We start from the raw sequence: 27785 nt of genomic DNA on the forward strand, positions 1-27785 counted from the left end.
CACCAACCTAAAGCCTGGTTTTGGCAATTATATCCTGCTTCGTGCCCCCCGACCCCCCACCTCAAAAATACTTGTTTTAAAACACATTGATTTTGAACCTGAAATGTTCATGTACATCAGAGCAGGTTTTAACCAAGGACCCCTAACATGTGCCAAAAGACAGAAGAGGAATCAGGTCAAAGAATACATTAAGACGCCAGCAGAAGACAGGTAGAAGTTGACTTCATATCCTTGCGGTCTTTTGAAACAGGAGAATGAGTACACCTAGACAGGAGGGAGGTGTCCCAGGCTTGGTTTATTCTGCCTCTTCTCCTCCACCCTGTGGAGAAATGCAGTGCTCCCTGGTTCTCAGGCAGGGTGAAGCAGTTTAGCCCCGGCTCCCTGTTAAGCAAGTTCAGATGCTGGGTCAGTGTGTGGGGTGTGCCCATCGACAATTCAGGGGCTTATCCTTCATCCAGATCCTAACTCGGGATCCTTTGATCTGGGATGAAGACAGAAAGAGAGAAAAAGCTTCCCAGTTTACTCATTTTGATATTTGTTAGCTCTGCTTGGGGGAGCTGAGCCCCTGATTTTATGCAGTACATTCCCCATAAGATTTTCCCCACCCAGAACAAACTTAAAAAGCACGTAAATTTTTTTTTCTGCAGAAACCAATGGGACAGGATTCAAAACTAGGTGAGAAACTTGTGAGAAATCCAACCTGGTTGTATGTCTGAGAGGCTGCTACTGTATCAGCATCACAAGATAAAGCACTCTGGTATCACCTTGCCCATGTCCTTCTTAGTGTCACCCAAGACATTTGACTCTGATACGGTAACCGATAACTTTTCTTGCTCCACTTTGCAATGTTTCGTTTCCTACTTCTTATTACCTTGGGACACAAAAGTGGCAGAGTTGTTGAGAGCTGATGACCAGAAAAGGGAAACCACTAGAGGAAATCAGAGACAGTCAGGGAAGAAAGCCAAAGCTGATTTTCCAACTCTATGCTAACTCCAACCTGCAGAAAGAGCTGAATATAGAAATCTTCTTCTTCAATATCTGATGAAGTCACTCCATTTATCACAAACATACACAAACTGATGACCTGGCTTTTTGTTGTTGTTGTTTTGTTTTAATCCAGAAGAGTTGTGCTGGGGACCGTGCCCCGTCCTGCTGATACAGACCCTGAATGGAATCATCGGGAATGGCACAGTGCAGGTGTCAAAATCAAAGTAAGGCCGCAGAATTTTGAGAGGACCCGCCAAATACTGAGAACTTGTGTTGCACTCAAATGGTCTCCTGGATTTTTACATTTATGAGAAGGGCTTCTTATTTGATGTGCCCCAGAATCCAGACTCAGACCTATTCCTCCATAAAGGTCCAATTGTGTTGCTACACAGTAGCAAGGGTTTATTTTCATGCCCACCTAGTATTCCAGGCCCCCTTCAAAGTGAGCTTGAAATTGTTTTAAGTGAACTATGGCTGCAATTTTTTACTGTTTTATCTAAGGGAGCATGAGTGATTAAGGTCTGGACTCCTCCTTGTGAAGAGAAAGGAGCCCAGCTCTCAGGAATGGCATCAGTTCTCCTACAAACAAAATGCTGGGGTGTGGACTTTTGGCACATTGTGGAAATAGGAGAACTATTAATTCTGCAATGGTTTTCATGCCACTCTGGGTGAGGGAGGCTGTCCCACATTAAACCTTACTGCATCTGAAAACATGTTTACATCCCAAAAAGCCAGCCCAGATTTTTTTCGTAAAGGACAAAGAGGCTATAAATCAATTACTTCCATAGGGAGGTAACTCCTAATATTCCTATGATGTTTGAATGCCATGAAAACCTTGAAAAAATACCTTTTGGGTTTTCTCTTTAATCTCAAAGGTGGGCTCTGACTAATTTGGCTGGGCTTGATGCTATAGTACCAGCACAAACTACAAGCTCCCTACAACCAAATAAGCCTTGGTCTTTTCACTCCCATCATTTTGACCCTGAACCTCACAGAGTTAGAAAGAAATACTGTATAAAAACAGATAAAGGGTTAAAATATTACAAATAAATAGCTAAAATTATCTTCCCTCCCCCAAACACTCCTAAGAAACAGACACCAAACATTACTTAAGTGTCCAAAATAACCAAAGTCCTTCATTTGTCCATGCCTCAAATGGACAGCTACCCAAACAAAGGTGAACAACCTTCATGCAAATGCATCAAGGAATGTATTGCTTTTTCATTTTCTGCCCAGCCCTTCACATACATGCACTAAAATTGAGTTTAAAACATGGCCTAAAAATGGAAAGGGGAGAAAAAAATATATGAGTATTTCCCACAAAACTGTTTCCCACCCTTCCCTTTCCCTCCCACCCCCTCCCTTTCATAAGCAAATATTTTAACTTTTTTTTTCTGGCAAAGAACAGTGATTCTTAGTAATCAAACCCTAGATTCAAACCTATGATCTCTCTAGTAGGGTCTGGCTATGTCTTTCTAATTCACCCAGCCTAGTGTCAAAGACATGCCGTTTAACATTCTTAAACACAAAATCAGACCTGACTCACCCCCTATGATGGTTTGCCTATAAACTTTAGTTTTTCTCTGGCCATGTTTTTTGTCTTAAAAACTAAGGTTCCTAATTGCCAATCAGGGCCACATCCATAAGGTCATCATCTTCCTCCCCAATCATAAAGTCAGGGCTGAGCCTTGAGGGCCTGTCTGTAGATAAGATTGTGTTACTTGTCATAGACAAGGACTGGTCTGAAGAGATGGGTGATTTAGACCAACTCTCTGGCTTCATGCTATGAGATTTTTTCTTATCTCGGTCTTTGTCACGATCCCGATCTTTGTCTTTTACTCTCTTCTTTTCTTTTTTGTGCTTCTTATGCTTCTCTGTGCTATATTCTGGAAGTGGTCGGATACCATCATCTGAGCTGGGACTGTTCTGATAAGATTTCTCTGCTATGGAGGAGCCTGACTCACTTTCACTGTCCAGATTCTGGGGAGTATATGCTGGTGACTTACTATGGCTGGGAGAGCCACGCTCATGCTTTGGAGTGGAACCACTGATGAGTGGAGAACCATAGTTTTTGGAAGAGGCCATCTGAGGCCTAAGCCCTTCTCCACTACTTTCCCCAGGTTTCTGCAAAGTCACTTTGGCTTTAATGCTGGGGGATCCCCCATCATGCTTGCTGATGATAATTTTTGCCACACCCGTGCTCCCTACATTTTTTGACTCTGAAGTCTTCTTAGATGAATCCACTGAGCCCCCCGATGAGGAAACCTTTGATTTGTCTTTATCACTTTTCTCACGCTTGCCCTGGAACTCTCCTCCTGACATGTTATGTTTGGAGGACATAGGATGGCTAGAAGAATTTGTGCTCACCCCCATCTGGCCATCCATTGGATCTTCACCTCCAGGGCCACTGGTGACAACCCCATGCTTCAGTTTATCTATGACAGCTGTTAAGGATGGCTTTTTATTTCTGCTGGGAGATTTCCCTTTGGAACTCCCATGCTGGTTCTGAGAGGATGACATGGAAGAGCCACTTGAGGAAAAGGAAGATGATGATGCTGTACAAGAATTAGATGATGGGGGAGTTTTCAGTGAGCCTGAGGATCCTAACCCTGAAGATGATTTCATGCCAGTGCTCGAGCCAGTTCCAGACATATGAGAACCACCAGAACCTGAACTGATAGGGGACTTGGCTTTAGAGGATGGGGGAGTCCCAGGAACAGGCTTCATTGGAGAAGCAAGCTTATCAGAGCCTCCAGGTGGCCTCGAATGAGAAGGGGATATGTTTGGTTTACTTAAGGGATTCATAAGTGATGATGGCTTTCCTTGAAGTTTCATCTTGGTGCTGCTGGAGCCACTGCTCAGTCCATGCTTAGTAATGGGAGAGGAGCCTGGCTTCCCCCCAGACTGGGATGAATTTTTGGACTGGCTAGACCCAGAAGACCCTTGGCTAGAATATATACTGCTACTTAATTTTGAACTTGATGAACCTTCTGATTTACTGCTTTTCATCTTGCCTGAGTTGGAAGCAGACGAGGAGGAAGAGGAGGAGGAATGGCTGTGGTGGCCTTTGCTGCCTGAGGAAGACACAGAACCACTGCTGGCATACTGGCTGTGAGAAGAGGGCTTGCCCACCATCACAGTTCCCTTCGGGATCTGAATGGTGATTTTGGGGATGGGTGGTGTGGCAACACCTGGGGGAGTCTGAGACCTTCCTGAACTGCCTGGAGATTTGGATCCACCTGTACTGGTAGGTGGGGTGAAAGGTCGGTTAGAAGAACTGTGAGACGGGGACTTTCCCTCAGTATCTGCCTTCTTCCGCTTTGGAGGCTTATCTTTGCTTTTGCCATCATTAGAAGGGGTCCGACTGCGCTTTCCTGGTTTGCTATCTAACCCTGGCCCTGACAGACTACTACTACTGGTGCCATTGCCTTCCTTTACTCTCTTTTGAGTCTTGTCTTTCCCTAAGTCCCCAGTGGTCAATAAAGGACTCTGACTACCACTGTGATGCTCTAAAAGATCTGCAGACCCCAAGGCCTTACCAGCCACTGCTATAATACTGAAATCAACCGTGTCAGCTTGGCTGTTGCCTTTAAACTTAGTCTCCCCATTATCACCTCCAAGCATTGGCACCCCCAAAGTACTTAGTGTCTGAGATGTAAATCCTTTAAAATCATCATTATCTCCACTTTGGCTGCTTTCATCAAAGTATTCTTCTCCAAAACCACCTTGGCTCTGGCTGTTCAACAAATCAGGATTGAAATCTACTCCATCAGAAAAAAAATGATTGGTAGGAGAGTCACTACTGGGGCTTCCAGCAGCATCTGCAATAAGGTCAGCTGGATCAGTGTATGGATTTTCATTATTATTGGTTTGAAAGACATCAGGGTCAAAGAGGGCACTCTGAGAATGCCCAGAGCTTGAAGAATCTCGAACAGGGGTGCCAATGGGTGGGCAATCATCGCTAGTGCTGGGAAGCTTAGAGGCTTCTTCTGCAATGTCTGAAAGGATATCAGTTACATCTGGGCCAATGCTGTCTGAACTGGATAGTCGGACCATCCTTTGAATACTGGGCTGGGGGTGAGGTACTGGTTGTGGGTAAGTTGTCGGGGGAGTACTACACTGGCTTGGAGCTGGAGTGATGTGTGGTGTATCCAGTGTGTCGGCTGTCATGTTGACATCAAAGATAGGGTTCTGTGAGTCAACATCCATTGAAAATAGCTCCCTCTGAAAGTCATCTTCAGTCTGGTGCTTGGGTTTGTCAGGTAGTAATCTTGATGACTTCTTCTTCTTCGTCTTGTTGCTTCCCGAGCACATTTCCATCCGGGGTGAGCCGGAAGAGGAGTTCTGCCTTTCTAAAGGACTGCATCCATAAAGGGTTGAGAAATCCTGGGCAGGATTATCTTTAAGAAGGTTCATGAGCATCGGGTGGTTCTTGGTGTTGCCGGCCATCGAAGAGACAGGTGGCGGCGTGTGATGAGGAGGGGTCGGACTCGAGCCAATGGTAGACCCCCCGTTCCCTGTGATTTGCAACAAACTGGTAAGAATTGGGTTCTGAGACACCTTGCTGAAGTCCTCCCCATGGCCCACCGACTCATGCCGATCTTTGATGCTCATGCTCATATTAAACAAGGTGGTAATGGGACCCCCCGGAAAGGTGTTGGTTGGTGTAGTGGTACCACTCATTGGGTTGTTGCCTGTGGTCATGCCATACCCTGGGCTGCTAGCCGGGGGCAGGTTCTTTTTCACCATGTCTTCAACTGTCTCTGCAATGAGGGACAGTGCTGGGGTGTCGGCCTGAATGGTTTCAGCCTTCCTCCGAATAGCCCTCATCGTCACAGGGATGGACATACATCTGTTAAGATAAGAAGGGAAAAACAAAGTTAACATTGCACTAGCTGCTGAATGAAACCAATTTTTCATTAGGAAAACAGGCTTTAATTTTGCCTGAGATTTAGATCTATCATCAGAGGTTTGCAGTAATGCAGTTTTCAGGTAAGGCAAGAGACCCCACAGGCAGGAACAGCTCTATGAAATGCCAGAGCTTCGGGTATTTATTCTGCAAGAATCTGGACCAATAGATAATCGTCAGCCTCTTCTGAAGTACCACCAAAAACAAACTAACCATAAATGAGAATCCAAATAATTAGCTATTATGATGAACTAAAATTGGTAATAATTAACTCATTAACAAAATGCCCTCCTTTTGGAGTTTCACATACAATTAAATGGGATATACATTTATCTTAATGAACCAGTAGAAAAATCTCGACCCATTGAGTTCTAAACCTTAATGGCTTAGATTACCCAAAAACTGTATGTATCAAGTGCTACTACTGGTATGGAATGTTGCTTATTTTATATATGTATTTTTAGGTTTTATTTATTTTTAGAGAGAAGGAAAAGGAGGGGGACAAAAAGGGAGCGAAATACCAATGTGTGAGAGACACCTAGACTGGTTGCCTCTCTCATGCCCTCAAATGGGGACCTGGCCTGGGACCCAGGCATGTGCCCCGACTGGGAATTGAACTAGTGACCTTTAGCTTTTGCAGGCTGATGCTCAATCTACAGAGCCACACCAGCCAGGATGAAATCTTGTGTGGTTTTTTAAAAAGATTTTATTTCTTTTATTTTTAGAGAGGGGAAGGGAGGGAAAATCAGAGGGAGAGAAACATCAGTGTGTGGTTGCCTCTCATATGCTCTCTACCAGGGACCTGGCCTGCAACCCAGGCACATGCCCCGACTGGGAATCAAACCAGCGACCTTTGGTTCACAGGCCAGTGCTCAATTTACTGAGCCACACCAGCCAGGGAGAAATCTTGTTTATTTTAAAGCAAAGCACTGTTTAGCTTATAAATTTCTTTTTAGAAACCTACATTTGAAAACATTTTGCTCTAGAACATATCAGCAACCTTTCTTACAGGGCCAGTAACAGTTTAGAATTTTGAAGATCATGTGGTTTCTGCCAAACTACTGTGCTATCTTACCTCAAAAGCAGCTATAAACAATATGTAAATAAAACAGACATGGCAGTGTTTCAATAAAATTTATTTACAAAATGGTTCTAGTACCTGCTCAAGAAAAATCTCACAATTACATATTAATGTTTCTGGAAAGCTAACTGGCTTAATTATCTTCCCACACATTGCCATTGACATGTTACATATGTTAAGAAATGACAGAGAGGATAAGTGAAAAAAATCTACATCTTATTCCTGCGCTCTCCCTGCTAAAAGAACACTAACATCAGACCTCGAGTTACCTACCTTACTTCCCGTTACTCTCCTAATATTTTAAAAATCAAAGCTCATATTGCTTTTGAATCCAAAAGGAGAGAAGGGTAAATCTGAAGCAGTGACCAAGTGCTTTCCTCCTAAATTTCCAATTCATCATTATATACCTCTTACTGGGATTCTGATGGAAAAGGGCCAGTGCTACCTTTGAACAACTTTGGCAATGAAGTCATCTGTGCATATGAGTGCATCTGACAGCCCCTTGTAGAGTTTACAGCTCACATGTGTTGAGTCTTGCACGTCCATTACCACTAAAAGACAAAATACACAGGAGGTATTTGAGATCAATTCAGCTTCTGACTTTTCAAAAAGAGAGAAAGACCAAACTGCTGCCGTGAGAGGTGGCAGCCACCCACACAACTCACCACACACCAGGGAGTCATTCACAGGATGCTGAAAAGACACGCTGAACCGGGACTCTGAGAGGGGACACACTTCAAATTGGAGGAGCCCAGGAGAATCTAAAAAACAAAGAAAACATCATAAAATAATCAACCAAATAACAAGACCTTAGACAAGTAAATGATAATCCCTAAGTGTAAAGAATGAAATTTTTTCCCTTGGAAGCTAGAGCCGGTATCTTTCGAGGACTGCTCTGTATGGTTTCTGACATTGTAGCCCCGTGAGAGCAAGCCCTGAAAGGGGCTAGTAAGTCTCCCTGGAAAAACAGGTAAAAACACAGGTGGCAGACATGACTGGACTCTAACACTGAAGGTGCCCTGGGAATCAGGCCTGATAAATACATTGTATCCTTTGAAGCTTGCTCTGCTTTGTTTTGCATAGCCCTAGTGATATAAACCAGATGTTTAAGCTCAAGGCATAAGGAATAAACTCCTTACCTGATGAAACACATCTTAAAGACCCTCTGGTGTCAGCATAACTAACAGATCCTGACCTGTGTGACACATCTCTGTGTTCCTTCAATTGTTATCTATAGATAATACCCATTTTTGTATGACTGTAGCCTTTCTGACACTGTTTGATGAACTATGCAGGTATACACCTACACATACCATTCCCAATAAAAGCCATTTGGGAGAAGGGCATGGGGAATTCTCCACTGAAGGGAATCACCACCTACTTTCCCGTCAGAACAGCAAGATTGTGTCCAGGACAACTTATTTCTCAACCGCAGTGGACGGGAGGGGCACTGGGGGCGGGAGTTTGTCCCACATATACCTACTGTATCATCCACAGCTAACAGAAGGAATCTGCCAGTTTACATTATAAATACTCCAAAACAAAGTAGTAATAACTAAATTCCAATTTTATAAAATGAAGGCATTTACAGTAATCTCTAAATTGTTAAAGACCTTGACTGGCAGATATATTCACTGCCTTAAAAGTGAATTCTGAATATAAATATGGCCAAGAGGAGTTCCTCATTCTATTTGATAAGCAGACATCTAGAACAACTGCCATAAGCCCTGCTTTCTATCAGTATTTGCAGCTGTTAGCTGTGCAACCCGTAATCTTTTGAGCAGGGATACAGGGCTACAATCTAAAACGATATACTGAAGCCAAATACACACGTATCTGTCATCATACATTCCCACGGCAAACATGCTGGCCGCCCAGAGATAAAGATCACATACTTGCTTGGCAGAAAGGATCTCTGTAGGACTAATTTCATAACTAGCTTTAAAAAACTCACTTTTAGATGCCCTGAAGCTATTTGGAGAATTCTCCTAGATTCGAATACATGAAATAGAAGAGCCATAAGCACATTTGTGTTTGTTCTCTACAATTTCTCATTCCTAAAGCAATTCTTATTCCCATAAAAAAATGTCTCCTGATTTACCTTCCCTGTTTCTTCTTGCCTACCATTTGCATCGATATATCTCTATTACTGAAGTGCTTTACAACTAAGGTAAAAAGTAACTATGGTCAACTAGAGCAGCCAACATTCACATCAAAGCTTCCAATAGCAAACTGTGTTGGAAAACACCAGCATTCCAGATTCCTGGGAGAAAAAGAAAGGGGCACAGGTTTCACTCCTTTTTAAACTATAAAGTTCTCAAAAGAATACGGAAATATAATCAGGACTGAAAGCATTGTCCTAACAACCTAAAATTTAGATATCAAGAAGTCCTCTCTTCCTATAGCATCCGAAGTTCTAATTTATATTCTGATGCAAGGTTCAGGCCCTTAGCTACCCAATTATATCACTGTATGCAGAGAAAGAGTATCCACTGCAACACCGCCGCATCCCCCAAAACACAGTGGTCTCCAAATGCCAATTTATAGGTTGGTTCCATCAAATTATTTGTGGAGCTTAAAGTAGATTCCCAACACCTCCCACTGAGGTTCTAATTCAGTTCATGTGGATGTAGAAACCAAGTAGCTGTATTTTTAAAAGATTCTATTTATTTATTTCTAGAGAGAGGGGAAGAGAGGGAGAAAAAGAGGAAGAGAAACATCGATGTGTGAGAGAGATGCACCATCAGTTGCCTCTCACACATCCCAGCTTGGGACCTGGCCTGCAACCCAGGCATGTGCCCTGAGTAGTAATCAAAACGGTGACCTTTCAGTTGGAAAGCCAGCACTCAATCCACTGAGCCACACCAACCAGGGACAAGTATCTGCATTTTTTTAAAAGTTCCATAGGCAATGTGATGGGTCACCAAATTGGAGTTTTCAGTTTACAGCTACCAGTAAGTATATCAAAAGGAAAGGCAGTACCTTCTTTCAGAATAGTTCTTTTGACACAGCTTCCAATTAGGGTATTATAGGCTACTTGGTGTCTGATAAGATTTAGGATGAGAGGAACCCGGCCAGGGTGCTGAAAGGTGATTTTGCTAACAAGGGTTCCCTGTAGACTCCTGCCATCTGGAAGAGGAGCATCTTTGTTGAGGAAGTAGCAGTGCTGCTGACCTGGAAGAGCCTAAGCAAAAAGAACAAAGGAAATTAATGCTACTCACCCACTGTACTCCAATCACAAACTATCCTAAAAAAAAAAACCCCAATGCCTCAAAACTCAACAGCAATTTCTCAGTGAATAATAGAACTCCACTGTTAATTCTTTGGTGAGCTGGTGTTATAAATGCCACATACTCACTTGGCCGAAAAGGCTCTTTTTTTGTAAACATTCTGCTAGTGGTTTCCTAATCTAGCTAACATAAAAATTACCTCAGAAATCTATATAAAAGAAGTTCCTGAACAGTTAGTAACATTTTTATAAAATACTCTACATATAATTAAAATGTAGCCAGAATTCGGGAACTATTACTTTAGTCTACACTACCACCAAACATTCCAATGAACTCAAGTATAGATAAGGTTTTGGAACCTTCCTTAATTTATTCATTCCAGCACTTTCTTCTCTGTACTGGAAAGACCTTCCCAGGTTATAAGCTCATAGGACTTGAAAAAATTAAACAATAAGAATGCTTAACACCTATTTACAAGCTTATAAAAGTTCAGCATCCCATTAAAAGAGTTTCATCTGAAATTTCAACAATGAAATGTACGCTGTTTCCTGACTTAGAAGCTCATGTTCTTTCTTCAGTATGTCCCAGAGATTTCTGTAATTTCCCGCCTGACTGAGGAAATGGGATATGATCCAGCAGTCCAAAAGCAGGTTATCTGACCTCAGTAATTCTATAAGGGAAGATTCGGATCTTGGGTCCAAACATAACCTACAGTAGTTTATGGGGCCTTACTTACAGCATAAAATCGCATGTTGTGATTCAAAGGTACAGAATCAGGGTCCTTTGACAGCTCAAACTGAGTGATCAGTTCATAGAGGGGCACATAGGTTGGTTGAGTTTCAAACAATGGAATTCCTGGGGAGAAAAAAAGGATCAACATAATGATCACACAATAAGATCAAAATGTTGACAGCTTAGTTTTTCCTTCGTAACTTCTACTTTGTCCATTTATTCAAAAAGTACTTCAGTATAAAACACTATGACATTTATACCCATCAGTACTTTTTTGAAGCTTTCAAGACTGAAAGAGGTCTACGTTTGCTTTTCGAATTCATAACAAGATTAGCTCCTGATGCTTAAAACTCACCTGTGCAGTTCTGAAGTTTCTGAACAAATGCTCTAGATACTGGTATTGGCTGGGGAAATTTCAAGAAGAAACAGGCAGGAAGATCAACACTGTTGGCACTGGTGATTGAGGAGAAGGAGGGGGTCCTTCAAACAAAAGTGGAGGGTTGGATTTTGACTTCATATGAAAATGAGAAAAATCTCAAGACCATTCTTAGACATGTCTGATCATATAAACATATGCTCACAAAGCCTATCAAAACTCACTCTTTGAACTTTCCCCCCCGACTATGGAACATCCTATATGTTAACCCTAATATATCTAATCAAATGTCTGTGCTGAGGCATGTGCTCTAATTATTACTCCAACATAACTCCAAATCAACATAAGTCCCACGAGAAAAAATGCAGCAATCATTAAACCAGAGGAATTAGCACAGTTCTCGCTCTCTCAGGACAGAGAATGTGTTCTATGAGCAGACTTTAGAGAGGAATATTAAAATAGACATTGAAAAAAGAAATTACATGAATAAAACAAAAAGCCAATCTCTAGAAAGTCAAGTTAGGAGAAGTCAAGTGAAAGTAACAGTTGTTTCATACTGGACTTGAAGTTGAAAAATGGACATTGCTATCCTAAAATTAATTATATTTGACTTACCATTTGTTATCAACTGGATGTGACCCCATAATTAATGGTGCAATTGGGAGTTTATACATAGCAGATGTTCCTTCAATTGTCACTGATGCATTCATGCCCAAAGATCGAGGAACTGGGAATAAAAAAAAAAAAGCGTATTTTCCAGTGAAACAAAAATTATAAGAAAAGAATCTTAATATGAAAAAAAAAGGCTAACTAGGCTAACTTCTGTATAATTTGTCATCCTTATTTTGTCTATCAGATACTTCAATATCTATATAACTTAGAAATGAAAAAGTTACCTTTCTTTAAAAGATTTATTTATTTTTACAGAGAGAAAGAGGAAGGGAGAATACAAGGGAGAGAAACATCAATACATGAGAGATACATTGATTGGCTGCCTCTCTCACACCCCCAACTGGGAATATGGCCTGCAATGCGGGTATGTGCCCTGACTGGGAATCAAACCAGTGACCTTTCGGTTCACAGGTCAGTGGTCAAACCACTGAGCCATTCTGGCCAGGACAGAAGTTACCTTTCTAACCAACCATATTTCTCTGTGTGTAAATAAAACAAAAGCCAAAAAAAAAAAAAAAAAAAACCACAAACCACCAAAAAACAGAAAACAATGCAGTCCAAGGAAAAATATTTTACTGATATTTACTCTTTTTCTCTAACTTCAGAATAGAATTGTGATTGTAGGATAATCAATCAATGAAGTTACAAGTTACAAATGAGATGTTAGGGCATTTCTCATTTTTTAGTGTATTTAAGTGCAAACAGAAAATAACATGCATTGTCGTAATTCTTTAGTAAGTTGGCTGATTTCTTCACCTTTAAAGTAATGACTAAAGGGATTTTTTCAAGTCAGGTGGTTTATAACTTTTCATTTACTTATTCCACAGCAGCACTTATTAAGCTTTTACTATTATGTATGTATATGTACATATACATTTGTAGGTAGGTATGCATGTGTGTGTGTGTGTGTGTGTGCGCGCACATGACTACATCAGGAGCAAGCTTTCGGAGGGATGGCAAACTTACTATGGAGTAGCAAACCAGAAAGTGCAAACAGGGCTGGGCATTCACATTCTTAAAAATACTTTTTAAACATGGAATAAAATCTTCAGTTGTTTTACAGAGCTAAAGTCTTACCATTATTCTCATGCAAAACGATGGGAGACGTAGTCTTATCATCCAGTAGGTCAGAAGGAGAAGCATAGTACTTCAAGTTCATTAAATGACCTATAAAAATAACATTTACCACTACATCTTCATCAGGTAAAATACAAATAAAGAAAAACATTCCCATTTCTATATACCTATATACAGGGAAATAGTTTCACAGATATAAGACTCACACTCCAAAGCAGCTTATAAACTATACTGATGCATAAGTATTGATTCTAGGAGCAACAACTTACTTCACAATTAAAAAAGTAAAATTTAGTGGAGACATGTGTTAATTACCTTAGAAATCATTAAACATACAAAAATAACTGGTGACTTTCTCCCTCTGCTTTTATAAACCCAAGGCAAAATTTTAAGCAGTGACTCCTCAACTAAAATTAGACATTTTTCTAAGTAAGCAAAATAGGATCACATACCCCCACTTCTTGGAGTGAGATAGCCAACACTTCCATGAAGAATCTTATCTAAGGGACCAGCGTTGGTTGCTTTCCTGCAAGACAGATGACCTATGTTTGCTTGTATTTAAGCCCTGCAGGTATTACTGCACCCTGCGAAAATGAGTTCAACTCTTAAAAGACTTAGAGTAACGACTCTGTCCTGTAATTGTGCACATAACAATTGTATTTCATATTCAAAGTGAAGGGATTATTTCTCAGTATACAGCAATATATAATGTGGCAAACAAAAATTACTACTATTATTTATTAGATGGGAGGCCAGGTTTGACAAATCTTAAGATAAAACCTAGGGAATACCAACCAACAACTTAGGGATACTGAAACTCAAAAAATGGAATGTAGTCAACAGTTGAAAAGTGAAAGGAAATGCACAAAATGTATAATGTAGGTAAAATATAGATGTATAATAATGTACACCCATTATACAGATACACATAGTGTGAGGGGAAAAGTTAGGTTTATAGTTGCAAGTTCGTAAAACCCAGTTTATTCTTATATTACTTATTAATTATTATATTATTTTCCATACAAACAACTAAAAACCTACTTTTGCCCAACCCTGTATAATAGGACCCTGGCAACAACCCCCTATTTGAAAAACTTCAGGAACAAGGTACCCAGAGGTTTCATACAGAACTGCCAGCTTAGCCAGTCTTACCAATACATCACTGCCATTTTAGATAGATCCTGTTCTAAGGATTGGAGAGCCAAGTACATTTTAGTCTTCAGTTTGCTAAAAGTAAAAGAAGAGAACAAGAGTTAAACGGTTAAAATACATACATACATACATAGACACAAACAAGTACAAAAAGGCTAGAATGCAAGTCTATATTGGAAGCAAGTAAAACAGCCATTAAAAAAAACTTTTAAAAAGGTTTTAAAAGGTTTTTTAAACCCATAGTGCTCTTTCAGCCCTGGCTGGTATGGCTCAGTAGATTGAGCGCCAACTTGTGAACCAAAAGGTTGTGGGCCAGGTCCCCAGTAGGGGGTGCTCAAGAGGCAACTACATATTGATGTTTCTCTCCCTCTCTTCCCTTCTCTCTAAAAAAATAATAAAAACTTTAAAAAAATAAAAAATAAATCCATAGTGCTCCTTCAAGCTAATTTTTATCCCTATTTAAAAGAGCCAAGTATACTCTGGTTTCTCTTCAGATTATATAAATCTTTCACCTTTTTAAAAGAACCAAGTAGATTAACAGAATCCCGGGTACCATAAAAGTAAAAATGACAAGCCAATTCTACAGAACTAATTTCTTTCAGTATAGAAATCAATGTTGAAGACATCTCGAGAATTATCATCTTCTTTATCATATGATAATCCATCAATGCAGATACTATTTATTTAAAATACATTTAAAAAACATTGAATTAGCCCTGACTGGTATATAGCTCAGTGGATTGAGCACGGGCCTGTGAACCAAAGGATCTCGGTTCAATTCCCAGTCAGGGCACATGCCTGGATTGCAGGCCAGTTCCCAGCAGGGGATGCATGAGAGGCAATCATACACTGATATTTCTCTCCCATTCTCCTTTCCTTCCCCTCTAAAGATAAATAAATAAAATCTTTTAAAAAGTAAAAATAAGTTTGTGTTAAATGTGTTAATTTAAAAAAAAGAAAAAAGCTTAAAAAAACATTGAATTAGAAGTTGAGCTATAGATTGTCATTATTCAACATCACAAATAAGATAAGGCAGAAGACTTGACAAATTTCTAACCACACAATAGTTTATAGATACACACCGATTTTTCCAACAAAAGCAAAGCAAAAAAAAGAAAAAAAGAAAAAAACTTACTTGTCTCCTGGAAGGTTATAAAGATTAACGAGACCCTTAAGGTGCTTAGAAAATTCATCAAAATTTTTTTCCCTACAAGGAGTTCAGGGAAGGGGAGAGAGGAGGGAGAATAAAACATATAATTACTACTTAATCTCAACAACAAAGTGCCAAAAATCATGGCTATATCAAACTAATTTTCAAAATTTGCTCTACTCTTTTAGCCCGAGCCAGTTTTCTAGATTCAATCAAAAGTAGCAAAAGCAAATAAAATGTTTTCCTTCCTCTGTACATTTTTCTGGGGAAGGTTCTAATAAACAGTTTATAATATAATCAGAAAGACCTGATAATTTATATACTAATATGCTCCTAGGTAATGAGACTTGGTTTAAATAAATCACTTCCTTTTCCTCTGCATACGTAAGTAAAAAGACCAGAGGTTGTAAGGATAAAAAAATTTTTTTGATTGGGGAGGAAATAAAGTAAATAAATTGAGAAAATAAAACACTTGTTAGTAAATGAAAACATAAGAACAATGAGGATAAATGAACACTAAAGAGGGATGGATGAACTAGAGAAAATTTGTGGGCAAACCACATATTTAGGCAAACCACATATTCCAAAGGTCCTACGTCTAGATCTACCCTAGGGGGGAAAACCCCACAAAACTAGTACTACCATGACCCCTGACTTTCAAGAACCAATTAGTCCGACTTGAATTCTTAGTCAAATAGCTTCTGTGGGCAGGCTTAGGAATCTAACACAACTCAACAATTCTCTCTGTATCTTTTTTTCAAACTTAAAAAAAAGTCTCTTGAAAGCTAAATTGCTCTGATAATGTCAGATACTTGGTCAGGCATTTATTGAATACTTACAGCTAAAAGTGCCATGAAGGCAGTAAAAAAATAAAAAATAAAAAAAAAAAAACAGGAGCAGCAGAAAATATATTCCCTACCTTAAAATTACAATCTATACAAAGTGACTAAAAATATCAGGTATAGAGGCCGAGGTTCCCACTTCCAAACGTGCTCACAAATTAACTTCAGAACACCACTAGTTCATCATAAATTAGAGCAACCTCCTACTCCAGATTAGAACCAGAAATACTGGCTTTATGGACTAAGCCAACGTCCATCTTTCTGGACAAAGGTGGTAATACAGCTTTCCTAGAATTATTGATTCAATTAAATCATAGAAAATTTATTTTTTATGTTGCATTATAATTTTAATTTTTAAAAAGATTTTATTTATTTATTCTTAGAGAGAGGGAAAAGGAGGGACAAAGAGAGGGAGAGAAACGCTGATGTGTGAGATACATCCATTGGTTGCCTCTCCCATGTCCCCAACCAGGGACCCACCTGCAACCCAGGCACCTGCCCTGACCAGGAATTGAACCAGTGACCTCTCAGTTTGCAGGCTGGCATTCAGTCCACTAAGCCACACCAGCCATGGCCAAACTGCAATTTTTAAGAGCTGGTTCAAATTTGGTGCATTTGGGTATAAGTACATAAAACTGATCACTGAGAAACCTCCATATAAAACTTAGTTCCTCAATGTTACTACCCTAAGACATGTCCATATGTCATCTGAAAATTTCACTGTATTTAAAACAAAAATTGATGTAATTACTTTCTCAAATCCCCAGAGAGTTAATTCTGGGTTTAAGTTTAAGTACGGAAATTTCAATTTAATTCAAAGGGAAAAGATAAACCAGGAGGAAAAAAAAACATCAACTGCTAAAAGATTCATCAAACCTGGCACTACACTATGATGGGAGTGTATCACAATATGCCTTAAAAGCAAAAACAATTCTTCTCAAAATTAAAGTGAGAAGACTTGACTATTTTCATGGTGTAGACTCAATTTCCTCGAGACTTCTCTGATTCAGTCACTGGATGGCATTCTTGCTCCGTACGGAATTCCAAATCTAGATAAGCAGTTCTCAAATGAGAGTGACTGCTGCCCTCCAGGGACAGGTGGCACTATCCGGAGATATTTCTGATTGTCACAACTCAGGAGACACTACTGGCAACCAGTGGAGAGAGACCAAAGATGCTATTCACCATCCTACAATGTACAGGGCAGCCTTCTAGAGCAAAGGTTTTCCAACCCAAGTCGTCAGTACCGCCAAAGTGGAGACACCCTGAACTAGACCGAATAGGGGAGGAAATCAAGCTGGGCCAATTCTGAAAGTGAACAAGTATAGACTCTGAAAAATCTCGACCCAAGAAAATAAATTTGTTCCTTAGGAAGGTAATTCCTGTCCCCACCGCTCACCTCGCCTTTCACTGAATGCACTGGGGTGGCACTGGTTAACAAAACTGTGCAGGTTTGGGGTTCGAATTTCTATACTACACGGTACCGTGTATTCACCACTCCAATTCACCAAGGAAGGTAACCTTGGATGGGCCTCAAAACCTAGCTATAATAAAAATAAACAAACAAACAAACCTAGCTCTAAAGAACAGTATCATCTGCCAATATCATGGAATATATATCACTGCTTACCTTAGCTGCTGTACAAGCTCTGGACAGCTCTGAAATTAAAGAAATTACGTTAAAACATTAAACTACTTTAAGACCTTTGAAGATACCAATAATTTTTCTCGTATTAGCAGCACATGCTTTAGAACAAAACATTAAAACTATAGAAGGTCCTTATTATCGAGATATCAACAAATATCTTCTTCCTATTTGGTAAACCGTGGGTTTGGGGTAGGAAATTAAAGACCAAAGTATACAAAATAGTTTATAAAAGGATCAACTTTCAGAAACTTGTTTGAAATAGTAGGACCTCTCTTCAATGCTATCCTTGGAATTCATATCCAATTCTCTGGTTACACACATTTTAGATTCATCTCTTTTACAGGATTTTCAGAGACATCACCTATATATAAGATTATCTGTCCATTTTGATTATAAGTTCTTTGAGGAGAGGAATATTGTTATTTACCTCTAAATCCTCAACTCCTGTAGTTCAACTGCAAGTCATGTTTGTGTACAGGAAATGAAAAGGGTTCCTCTGGTGTTTCCACTCGCCAAAGCTTTTGGATAACGTTAGAGATGGACCCATATTACTCTAAATTCCATTCTATAGCTTTTGATATTGTACATGTTGTAACCCATCACATCACCTCTAAGTGGCTCATGAAAAAAATCTACACCCAAGCTATTTCAAACCCCAACAATTTAAAAATTAATGTCTCTAAGTAAACCCCATAGATTCCAGTGAAATATCGACAACACATACCACAGGATTCTCCCCATGGTGAGCCACTTTTACATCACAAAGCTGTCCTGCAGGATCTAACTGCACTTCCACATAGAACATATCTGACGTGATGTAACATTCAGTGCCACTGGCACTGAGATGAGAGCCCAGTCTAGCAGGAACAAATCAAAACAAAAATTAATAGAAGACACATAAAGAAAGCCACCCAAAGTCAACACTAAGGTAAACATTTCTGTCTACAGATAATCTACTTACCCATTCTGTCTTGCTATGGATTCCAAACGGTCAGTCATTGCTGGTAAAGATGTTACTATGAAACAGTGAAAAAAGGAAATCACAAAGGATGCTCCAAATAAAATTATATTCTTCAAAGACAGCAATATCCTGAGTATATCCATCCTCTCAAAGTGATAAACGCATACAATAGATCAAATGCTTATAATTTGCACAAAGGTCACCTGGGTAAGGGTTAGCTGTGGCCCATGCAGTAATAAGGATTAAAACAACACAAAACAAAACAAACCTATTTGGAAAACACTACTGGACCTTTGTTCTTACCCTCTGTCATTACTCATTTGGGACAACTTATCTTTAATTTAACATAGTTATTTGCTAATGCTTATAATAAAGATCAATATCTTAATAGCTAGAGAGAGGAGGAAAATGGATAGAGTTTCAATTTGGGAATATGAAAAGATCTGGAGATGCCTTGACCAGTGTGGCTCAGTTAGTTGGGCATCATCACATAAAGCAAAAGGTTTGGTCCCCATGGAAGCACATAGGAGAAGCAACTAATTGAGGCATTTTTCTCATATCATTGTTTCTCTCCCTCTCCCTCCCTTCACCACCAATGAATAAATAAGTAAGTAAGTTAAGTTCTGGAGATGGATGGTGACAATGGTTGTACAACAATGTGAATGTACTTAATGCCAATAAACTAACTGTACATTTAAAAATGGCTAAAATGGTAAATTTTATGTTATATATGTTTTACCCCAATTAAAAAAACATTACTCCCCCTGGTGCGTGTGGCTCAGTTGGTTGGAGCACTGTCCCATGGACCAAGAAGTCACAGGTTCAGGTTCCTGGGTTCAAATTCCCCATCAGGGCATACACCTAGGTTGCAGGTTTGATCCCCGTTAGGGTGTGTACAAGAAGGCAACTGAGCAATGCTTCTCCCTCACATCAATGTTTCTTTCTCTTTCCTTCCTTTCCTTCCCTTCCTTTTTTCCTCTCCCTCCCTCCCCATCTTTTCTTCCTCTCTCTCTAAAAGCAATGAAAAAATGTCCTTAGGTGAGGATTAAACAAAAAAAATTCAGCTGAATAAGGTTCATTTGCAATGCATCAGAGTAAAATCTTTTTTTGCTTTCATTTCTCCCTCAAAATAGAAGAGGTTATTATAAGTATGAATAATCAAGTTCATGATTTAAACTTTATATTTGCTTACCTGAAAACATTTGTTCATAAACACAATAAAAACCTTTTAATATTAAAATGTCCATATTCTTATTGAGAATTAATTAGAAGAAAACATGTAAAGAAAAAAAAAGAATTTCCCCTATCCATAGTTACTCTTCACCAAATATCTTTGGAGTCTCTACCAACCTCCAAAATAATATCAAAATGTTTTAAAATTTCAGATAAGAGCTCATCTCAATTTCATAACGAAAGCAAAAACAATGCCTAGCATAGAAAGTTGACTTATCTCAATTCATATATCTAGTGTAAGTGTAAAATAATCTTTCTTAAACAGCATGTTTTAAGAAATCAGCACGTTTCTAAGATGATTACAAACCTTTGAGAGCTTTCTGCAATGTCTCCAAACAGCTGACCAAATGTTGATGCCCCCCAGAACTCATCACAACCCTTTTCTCCTGTATTAAATGGGAAAAAATTTGAGGTAAAAAGTTAACCAAGCCAACAGTGTTTCAGATAAACACACATTATCCTAGTACCAATACTTCAGGCTAGTCTGTAGACTATATCCTACAGTCTGCATATACTTTTGGTATGTCTATAAACTTTTTTTAAATACACTTTTTTACTGTTACTCTATTCATCTGACCAAAGGAGGAAAGTTCATACAGCACACGGATACATCTATAACCATATATGTTAAGGTAGAAAAGGTATTCCCACATCTAAAGTAAGATAACTGCCCTGGCTGGTGTGGCTCAGTGGACTGAGCACTGGCCTTTGAACCAAAGGGCTGCTGATTTGATTCCCAGATCGATTCCCAGACTCGGCACACACCTGGGTTGCGGGCCAGGTCCCCAGTGCTGGGTGCATGAGAGGCAACCACACATTGATGTTTCTCTCCCTCTCTTTCTCTCTCCCTTCCCTTCTCTGTAAAAATAAATAAATAAAATCTTTAAAAAAATAAGATAACCTTCAAGGGGAGGGGAATTAGAAAGAATCAAAATGTAACAAATGAGATCAGCCTCCTTTAGAAGTAACTACATGATAAGATTTACTCAGTTAAATGGGGTAGCTCACAAGATTTGGCAATCCCTAAATCTAATCAGATAATTTGTATGTAATCTAAGAAATACGATGACACCAAAATCAAAGTAGATTGACTCTAAGAAACAGATTACGTAGTCCAGAAAAGGGATTCCCAAAGAGCAAAAAAATAATGGCATAGTTTTTCTGACCCTGGCCAGGGAAGATGCTTTTCTCTGCACAACATTCCAATCCTCAGAAATGTGAACAGTTTTATGATGACATAAGGATAGTTTTCCAGGTTTTTCCTTGCTCTAAATCCATCTCCCTTTGCTCTAATTCCAACCTTACAAAACAAACATCTGATTAATCAATAATCTGGCTACCTTTATGCCCTGAATAGTCAAGGGGGTGCTCTGGACAATGAATACCAGTATTTTGGTAACTGAAAAGACAGACCCTCTGTTTTAAATAAACTGTCATTCTGATTTACATGTTAATCTACTGAGATATATTAATATGTCATTTGTTGAAAACAATTCGAAGTACTGACATACCAATAAAATTACATTTTTGAATCAGCAAAAGTAAAAAGTAGACAATGGGAGTTTTGGTGACCCAAGCAAGGCACTGGTACCCCCCCAAACAGTTCTTAGTAGCCACCTAAAATCCCTGTGGTGATGTCTAATGACAGTATTGATTATACAGAACACATTTCAAACTAGATAATGGTTATCTTGTAGTATTAAAATGACAACCTCTGAATTCTCAGACTGTAAAAATTGCCATTCTTTTATTTAAAACATTTTCCCCTCATGGCTGGTGCAGCTCAGTAGACTGAGCACCAGCCTATAAACCAAAGGGTTCCTGGTTCAATTCCCAGTCAGGGCACATGCCTGGGTTGTGGGTCAGGTCCCCAGTAGGGGGCACATGAGAGGCAACCACACATTGGTGTTTCTCTCCCTTCCTTTCTCCCTCCCTTCCCATCTGTCTAAAAATAAATAAAATCTTTTTAAAAAATAAAACATTTAAATACCTTTCATGCACATAATCCTGAGCCAGAAGATGTACAGACATTTGTAGAATTTACAGTTACAGAAATATTTTAGCAATGGGACACTTTAATATCTATTATCTGATTTGATCCTTACAACAGAACTACAGCAGGCCCTTGAGTAACTTTGTCTCATAACAATGAAGAGAAAACAAAAGTTGATTCCTGGCTGGGGCCACTGTCTGTCTGTGTGGAGTTTACACATTCTACCCATGTTTGTGTGGGTTTTTTCTGCGCATCCCAGTTATCTTCAATGTTTCAAAGACATGCCCAGTAGATTAACTATCACGTCTCAACTGTCCCATTCTGAGTATGACTGTATGTGTGAGTACACCCACAATGGAATGGCATGCTGTCCACAGTGGGTTCCTACCTTGCACCCTGAGCTTCAAGGATAGGCTCTGGCCACCCAAGGCCCTGAACAAAGCAGGGTGACCCTAGTTCAGAGTCTTGGGTGGCTCTAGAATAAGTAGGTTGGAAAATAATTTTATTTTTATTCCTTAAATGTATGTATGACTCACATTTATTTTGATGTTTAATATTAGAAGTGTTTTGTATCTTTATTTAGAAGTTTGGTGATGGTTTTGTGACCAGAACTATGCCCTAGGAACTTAACTCTTGTGTATACCAATTAGCCTACATAATACTGGTTTTGCTATGTCATTTCACTTAAAGTTGCAGTTTCCAAGGACCTATTAGCATTAATGAAGCACTTAAGGAACGTGGAAAAGCAAACTGGTATTATGTACCTCTACCTTCCAAATGAGAAAACTGAAACTCAGAAATATTAAATAGTTTGTCCAATGTCATATAAGTAATAAGCACTGGTGTCAAGCCTAAAATACAGGGTTTTGTTTTTTAAAATTTTGATTAATTTTAAGAGAAAAAGGGGAAAGTGTGGGGGGGAGAAAGATCAGTTTGTTGTTCCCCTTATTTACGCATTTATTGGTTGTGTCTTGTGTGTGCCCTGCCCAGGGATGAAACCTACAATCTTGGTGCATTGAGATGATGCTCTAGCCAACTGAGCTAACCAGCCAAAAATACATGTCTTTTGATAGCAAAGTCAGTTCTTTTGCTAGTGCTATACTAATATGATTATTTTAAACACTAATAAATGTATTAAACTGAACTTACTCTGGACCCAGGTAAGATGTGGGGGGAGGAGAGGGTACTTTCTTTGAAGTGAAACATACATACAGAAAGATACAAGAGTCCAAAGAGATCCACGAATTATCACAAAATAAACACACCCACTTAACCATTGCCCAGGTGAACTGGGAACAGTGTGAAAACACAGAAGTTTTCCTACATCGCTTGACTACCACTGGAATCACACGGATGAAGTTTTAACATCCAGTCCCCCACCCTCCCTGTCTTCCACTTAACTAAGGGCTTGACATATGGTTGAATGACTCAGGAAGGAGTAGTACTGTAAATAAAAAAGTTGATGGAGTGAACAGGTAAATTAAGAATTAATTGCGGGCCTGGCTGGTGTGGCTCAGTGCCAGTTTGAGCACTTCACTTCCCTGTCAGAGGAAGCCAGTCCCAAGTGTGGATGTGTGAGAGGCAACCAATCATATTTTTCTCCCTACCTTCCTCCCTCTCTAAAAATAAATAAATAAAATCTTTTAAAAAAATGAACTGCAAATTCAACTCCCAGTATAGGTACAATGACAGTACTAGTTTCACATTAGTCTCAAAGAGTCTGACAGGAAGTGAAGAATGTCTCTATTCCAGTCTATCATGCATGTCTCTTATCGGCCTTTTTCTTAGCACCTTTGCCTGAAGTACCCCAGTGTACTATAACTCACGATTAACACAATTTTATAAACCTATCTCCTTCTTAGGTACACTCTTAAAACACCTGAGTACATGGTAGCTATCAGCTTTATGATAAACAAAACTAAAGACGACCCTGGCTGATGTGGCTCGATGGATTGAGCACCAGCCTATGAACCAAAAGGTCACTGGTTCAATTCCCAATGAAGGGTCTGAGCACATGCCTGGGTTGCAGACCAGGTTCCCAGTCGGGGGCCTGAGAGATACTTTCTCTTTTTCTCCCTCCCTTCCCCTCTCTCTAAAAATAAATAAATAAAATCTTAAAAAAAACCCACAAAACCCAAAGACACATTATAATAGCTAGTTTGAAAACTTCAACACAGGGAGCTTTGCTTATTAAATAATTATCCAAGCACATACCACAATACTCACCATGACTTGGCGCACAAGCTTAATGGTTTCACTCCAAGGTCTATTTTGGTTAAATTTTGCATGGAGGCGTTCCAACAGAGAACTCATCTTACTCAGCTTTTCCGACTCTACAATATAAATCAGAAGACACTGTTAGAAACTCTTCTTTTAAGATCTTATAGTTTTTCTTACAAACAATACCCCCTGACATATCAAGAACCCAGTTAAAATATTTTTTAATCTCATTCACTTCAAAACATATAAATAATTTATTTTTAATGACAAGAAGACACACCAATTATGGGTCTAATCTAATAAACACTAAAAAACGGGACTATACTTTCTATTTGACCTTTTAATGAGAACCAAAAAAGAACCACCTCTAATCATGTTTCAGGATCAGGACTATAATTTAGTGACAAGATCATTTCATGATATATGTGAAATTCCTTGACAACTATGTAGAATGTACACTCGAACATGGCCTAGTAAGGATAGTTGATTTTCAATGTGAAAATATAGACTTTCTTAATCTTTTTTCATAATTCTAAGAGATCAATTTATAAGTATTATCAACAAAACAGGCTTTGCCATTCATATTTCTATTTGAATCCAAACTAAAACTATATAAACAGAGAAGATGTCAATATCTAAAGGATGAGTTTCCAGCAGTGGTAAGAGAAAGATAGACAAGACTGGCTCCAGAACTAAGTATATAATCAAACCACTTCCACCCTTAAACCCTCCTCTAATTCCTGTACTGCTTAGTATCAGCAAGAACCTGTGCTAGAGACCACTGGCAATGCAAAAACACAATATGCCTGGGATGACATCTGTGAAAGGATGTGGGTAAGTTAACACAGAAATAACCATCACACAAAGCAAAATGATATATGCCCTTCAAAGTAAAGATACAAAGATACAGCATGCTCCTCCTCCAGGGGAGACTTCCCTTCCCCTTCTTCTTCCCCTCAGGTGCGTTACCTTAGCCGTTCTCTCTCCTAAGCCCCCAGGGCCCTGCTTTTGCTTCTGTAGCTTGTTTCCTGAGCCTAGGCGATCCACCTGGCTGACTTCTACTACCTCTATAACTTTCTAAATAAACTTTATTTCATTTAGAAACAAACAAAAAATAGACACCCATTACTAATTCAAATTTAAAAGGGGAAAAGTTAATTAGTTGCAGGAATGCTACAGAAAAGGTGTCACTGAAAAAATAAATAGAATGTCACCAATCAGACTTGAAGCAGTGACAGCTTCTAAACCCAGATGCAAACTTTTTCCTCCAACGCCCTCATGTTCTGGTAACTGTTTCTGGGGCTATTTCAGCCAGTTTATACTTCTGGACACATTTCTGGGAATTCCCACTTTCCAGACTCATTCAATCAAACACTATTTTACGTTCAAGGGGATATGGCAGTGAGCAAACTAGACAAAATTCCTGCCTCATTTTACACCTGTCATTCCTCAGCACCCAAGGAGCAAATTTTTCTTCTTTCTCCACTTCAAACATATCCCTCTTCTTTTCCTTGAGAAGGCTGATGACAAATATCTTTATATGAATGCTCAAATTAAACATTTTTTGAGCAACTATTCATATCCCAGGGAATACACAATGAGTAAGGCAAGGTCCCTGATCTACAAAGTTCAGAATAAAGAAGAAGAGAAAAAAATACTACAGTGAGCTGTATTAGTAACAGATCTATGTCCAAAATACTGTGAAAGCATTTAAACTGCAGTGTGGAACTTTAGAGAATCAAAGTAAGGTTCCACGGAAAAGTTGTTTTCAGTTCTGAGTTAGTTCAGCCACTGAAAAGATGAAAACCAAACGCATTTAAAATATATATACAATAGTACAAGATCTGAACACCGTGAGGTTCTAGGGAACCGCTGGCTTTTAATATCATAGGGACCTAATCATTTCACTCACGCAAAAACATCCTCCAGTACTTTGATGAACAGCTCTGTATTATTGTTCTTACATCATTATTCAGATGTCTCCTCTAGAACTATATGTAAGAATGATTTTATATTCACTCTCCTGGTCTTCCATAATTTTAGGATAAAATGCCCTGAGGGCAATAACTGCCCCTATCTAAGCTGGAAACCTTCACAGAAGTTGGGAGCCCCCATCACCCCGAAGTCAGAGCTCTCCACCACCAGGGAAAGCAATCAAAACCTAAAACTCACACAAATCCCACCTCCCGGACTCTACGTCCTCGGGAGAGTGGCCTTCGCGAACGGATCCGACCCCAGGTCCTCGCAGATCGGCTACCCCCAGCTGTGTCGCGCCCCCCTGCTTTTCCCTTCAGTTACTCACCCTCGGTTTCCCCCTGAGCCTTCATCCTGACAGTGGGGAAGGCCTGAGTTCTACACAAGAGGATAAGCCGTCCCCCACCACTGACGGGGGAATCAAGTTAGTTCGGGGTCCCAGGACGCAGGGCACCAGTACTCCCCACTTTTCCCGGGAAGGTTCAGTCTGAAGTCCCTGGCGGCAAGAAGAGAAGGGTGCTCCCGGCCGCCGCCATCTTCCCCAACGGAACTTCCTAAAGCTCGCGAGATTAACAGTGATCCTCCGAGAAAGAGGGGAAGGGAGGTGCACCAAACTATCGCGAGAAAGCATTCCTGCTATTCTCGCGAGATTCTACTAACCCAGCCTTCCCTTAGATTTCGGTAGTCTCAGACTTAGGTAGGTTTGGTGGTTGGCAGGTGACAGCGTTCTGTTGTTCTTGAGACTGGCATTTCGTGTGGGTGGACCTGGAGAACATTATTCTAAGTGAAATAAGCCAGTCAGAAAAAGAGAAACAGCATATGATTTTACTTGCATGTGGAATATAATGAACAAACTGAGCTAACAAGGAAAATGGGGACAGACTCCTAGATGACAGCTATCATCTGTCATGACAGCTAAGTGGAGAAGGGGCGTGGTAGTGGCGAGGGGAGGTTAGGGTGTGGAGGTATTGAGGAAAAAGGACTTATGCACATGGACAACAGTGTGGTGACTGCTAGGGGAGGAGGTATAAGGGGACTAAATGGTAATGGAGAAAATAATATAATAAATATTACGTTTTAAGAATTAAAAAAATAAAATAAAATTCCTGGCTCTCTTTCCTGATACACTAGGTTTTTAAAAAATATTGGTATCAGCAATATTTTATTAAATGTAATACGCTTTCTTGAGATACTAGATGGAATAATTATGCAATAAAAAAGATACTGGTTCTTTGAAACACGATGTTACAAGCCAACCCAGAACACTTAATTCCCATTTTCTTGTTTTTAAAATAAATATTTCCTGAGCGATTACAGTATTTTTGAAAATCTGGAAGATTTTGGACTGAAAGGGTCCCAAAGGTGTTCACTGACTGTCCCTTTTTGTAATCATAGTGAAAATAAGCAGTTTAGCTTGCAGTTTAGCTTGTAGCGTGAACGGATCACAAGCAAGGAATGTGTAGTCATATCTCTTGTATCAGTAAATCCTCACAGAGAAATTTGGAGTAATACCGAATGTTAGTTAATGACTAACGGAACTGCTTAAGA

At 39.5% G+C, this 27785-nt stretch overlaps 1 protein-coding gene across 2 annotated transcripts; it reads right to left on the reverse strand.

Moving 5' to 3' along the window:
- Positions 1–276: 276 nt before the first annotated feature.
- On the reverse strand, positions 277–26806 carry MED1 (mediator complex subunit 1). Of its 2 annotated transcripts, XM_037033186.1 has the most exons (17): positions 26566–26806; positions 24270–24376; positions 20358–20436; positions 18818–18872; positions 18581–18713; positions 17839–17867; positions 15352–15423; positions 14217–14291; positions 13517–13590; positions 13065–13154; positions 11931–12042; positions 11295–11419; positions 10944–11062; positions 9960–10161; positions 7643–7738; positions 7423–7528; positions 277–5839 (listed from the first exon to the last, which is right to left on the reverse strand). In XM_037033186.1, the coding sequence occupies exons 1-17, from the start codon at positions 26588–26590 to the stop codon at positions 2605–2607; spliced, it is 4734 nt and encodes a 1577-aa protein (XP_036889081.1). In that variant the 5' UTR covers positions 26591–26806; the 3' UTR covers positions 277–2604. The 2 variants fall into 2 exon arrangements, with proteins under 2 accessions (XP_036889081.1, XP_036889082.1); XM_037033187.1 differs by lacking the exon at positions 18581–18713.
- Between the last annotated feature and the right edge of the window lie 979 nt (positions 26807–27785).

Source organism: Sturnira hondurensis, unplaced genomic scaffold (genome assembly GCF_014824575.4).
Source record: "Sturnira hondurensis isolate 20B ecotype Veracruz unplaced genomic scaffold, ASM1482457v3 Scaffold0021632, whole genome shotgun sequence".
Taxonomy (NCBI): Eukaryota; Metazoa; Chordata; class Mammalia; order Chiroptera; family Phyllostomidae; genus Sturnira; species Sturnira hondurensis.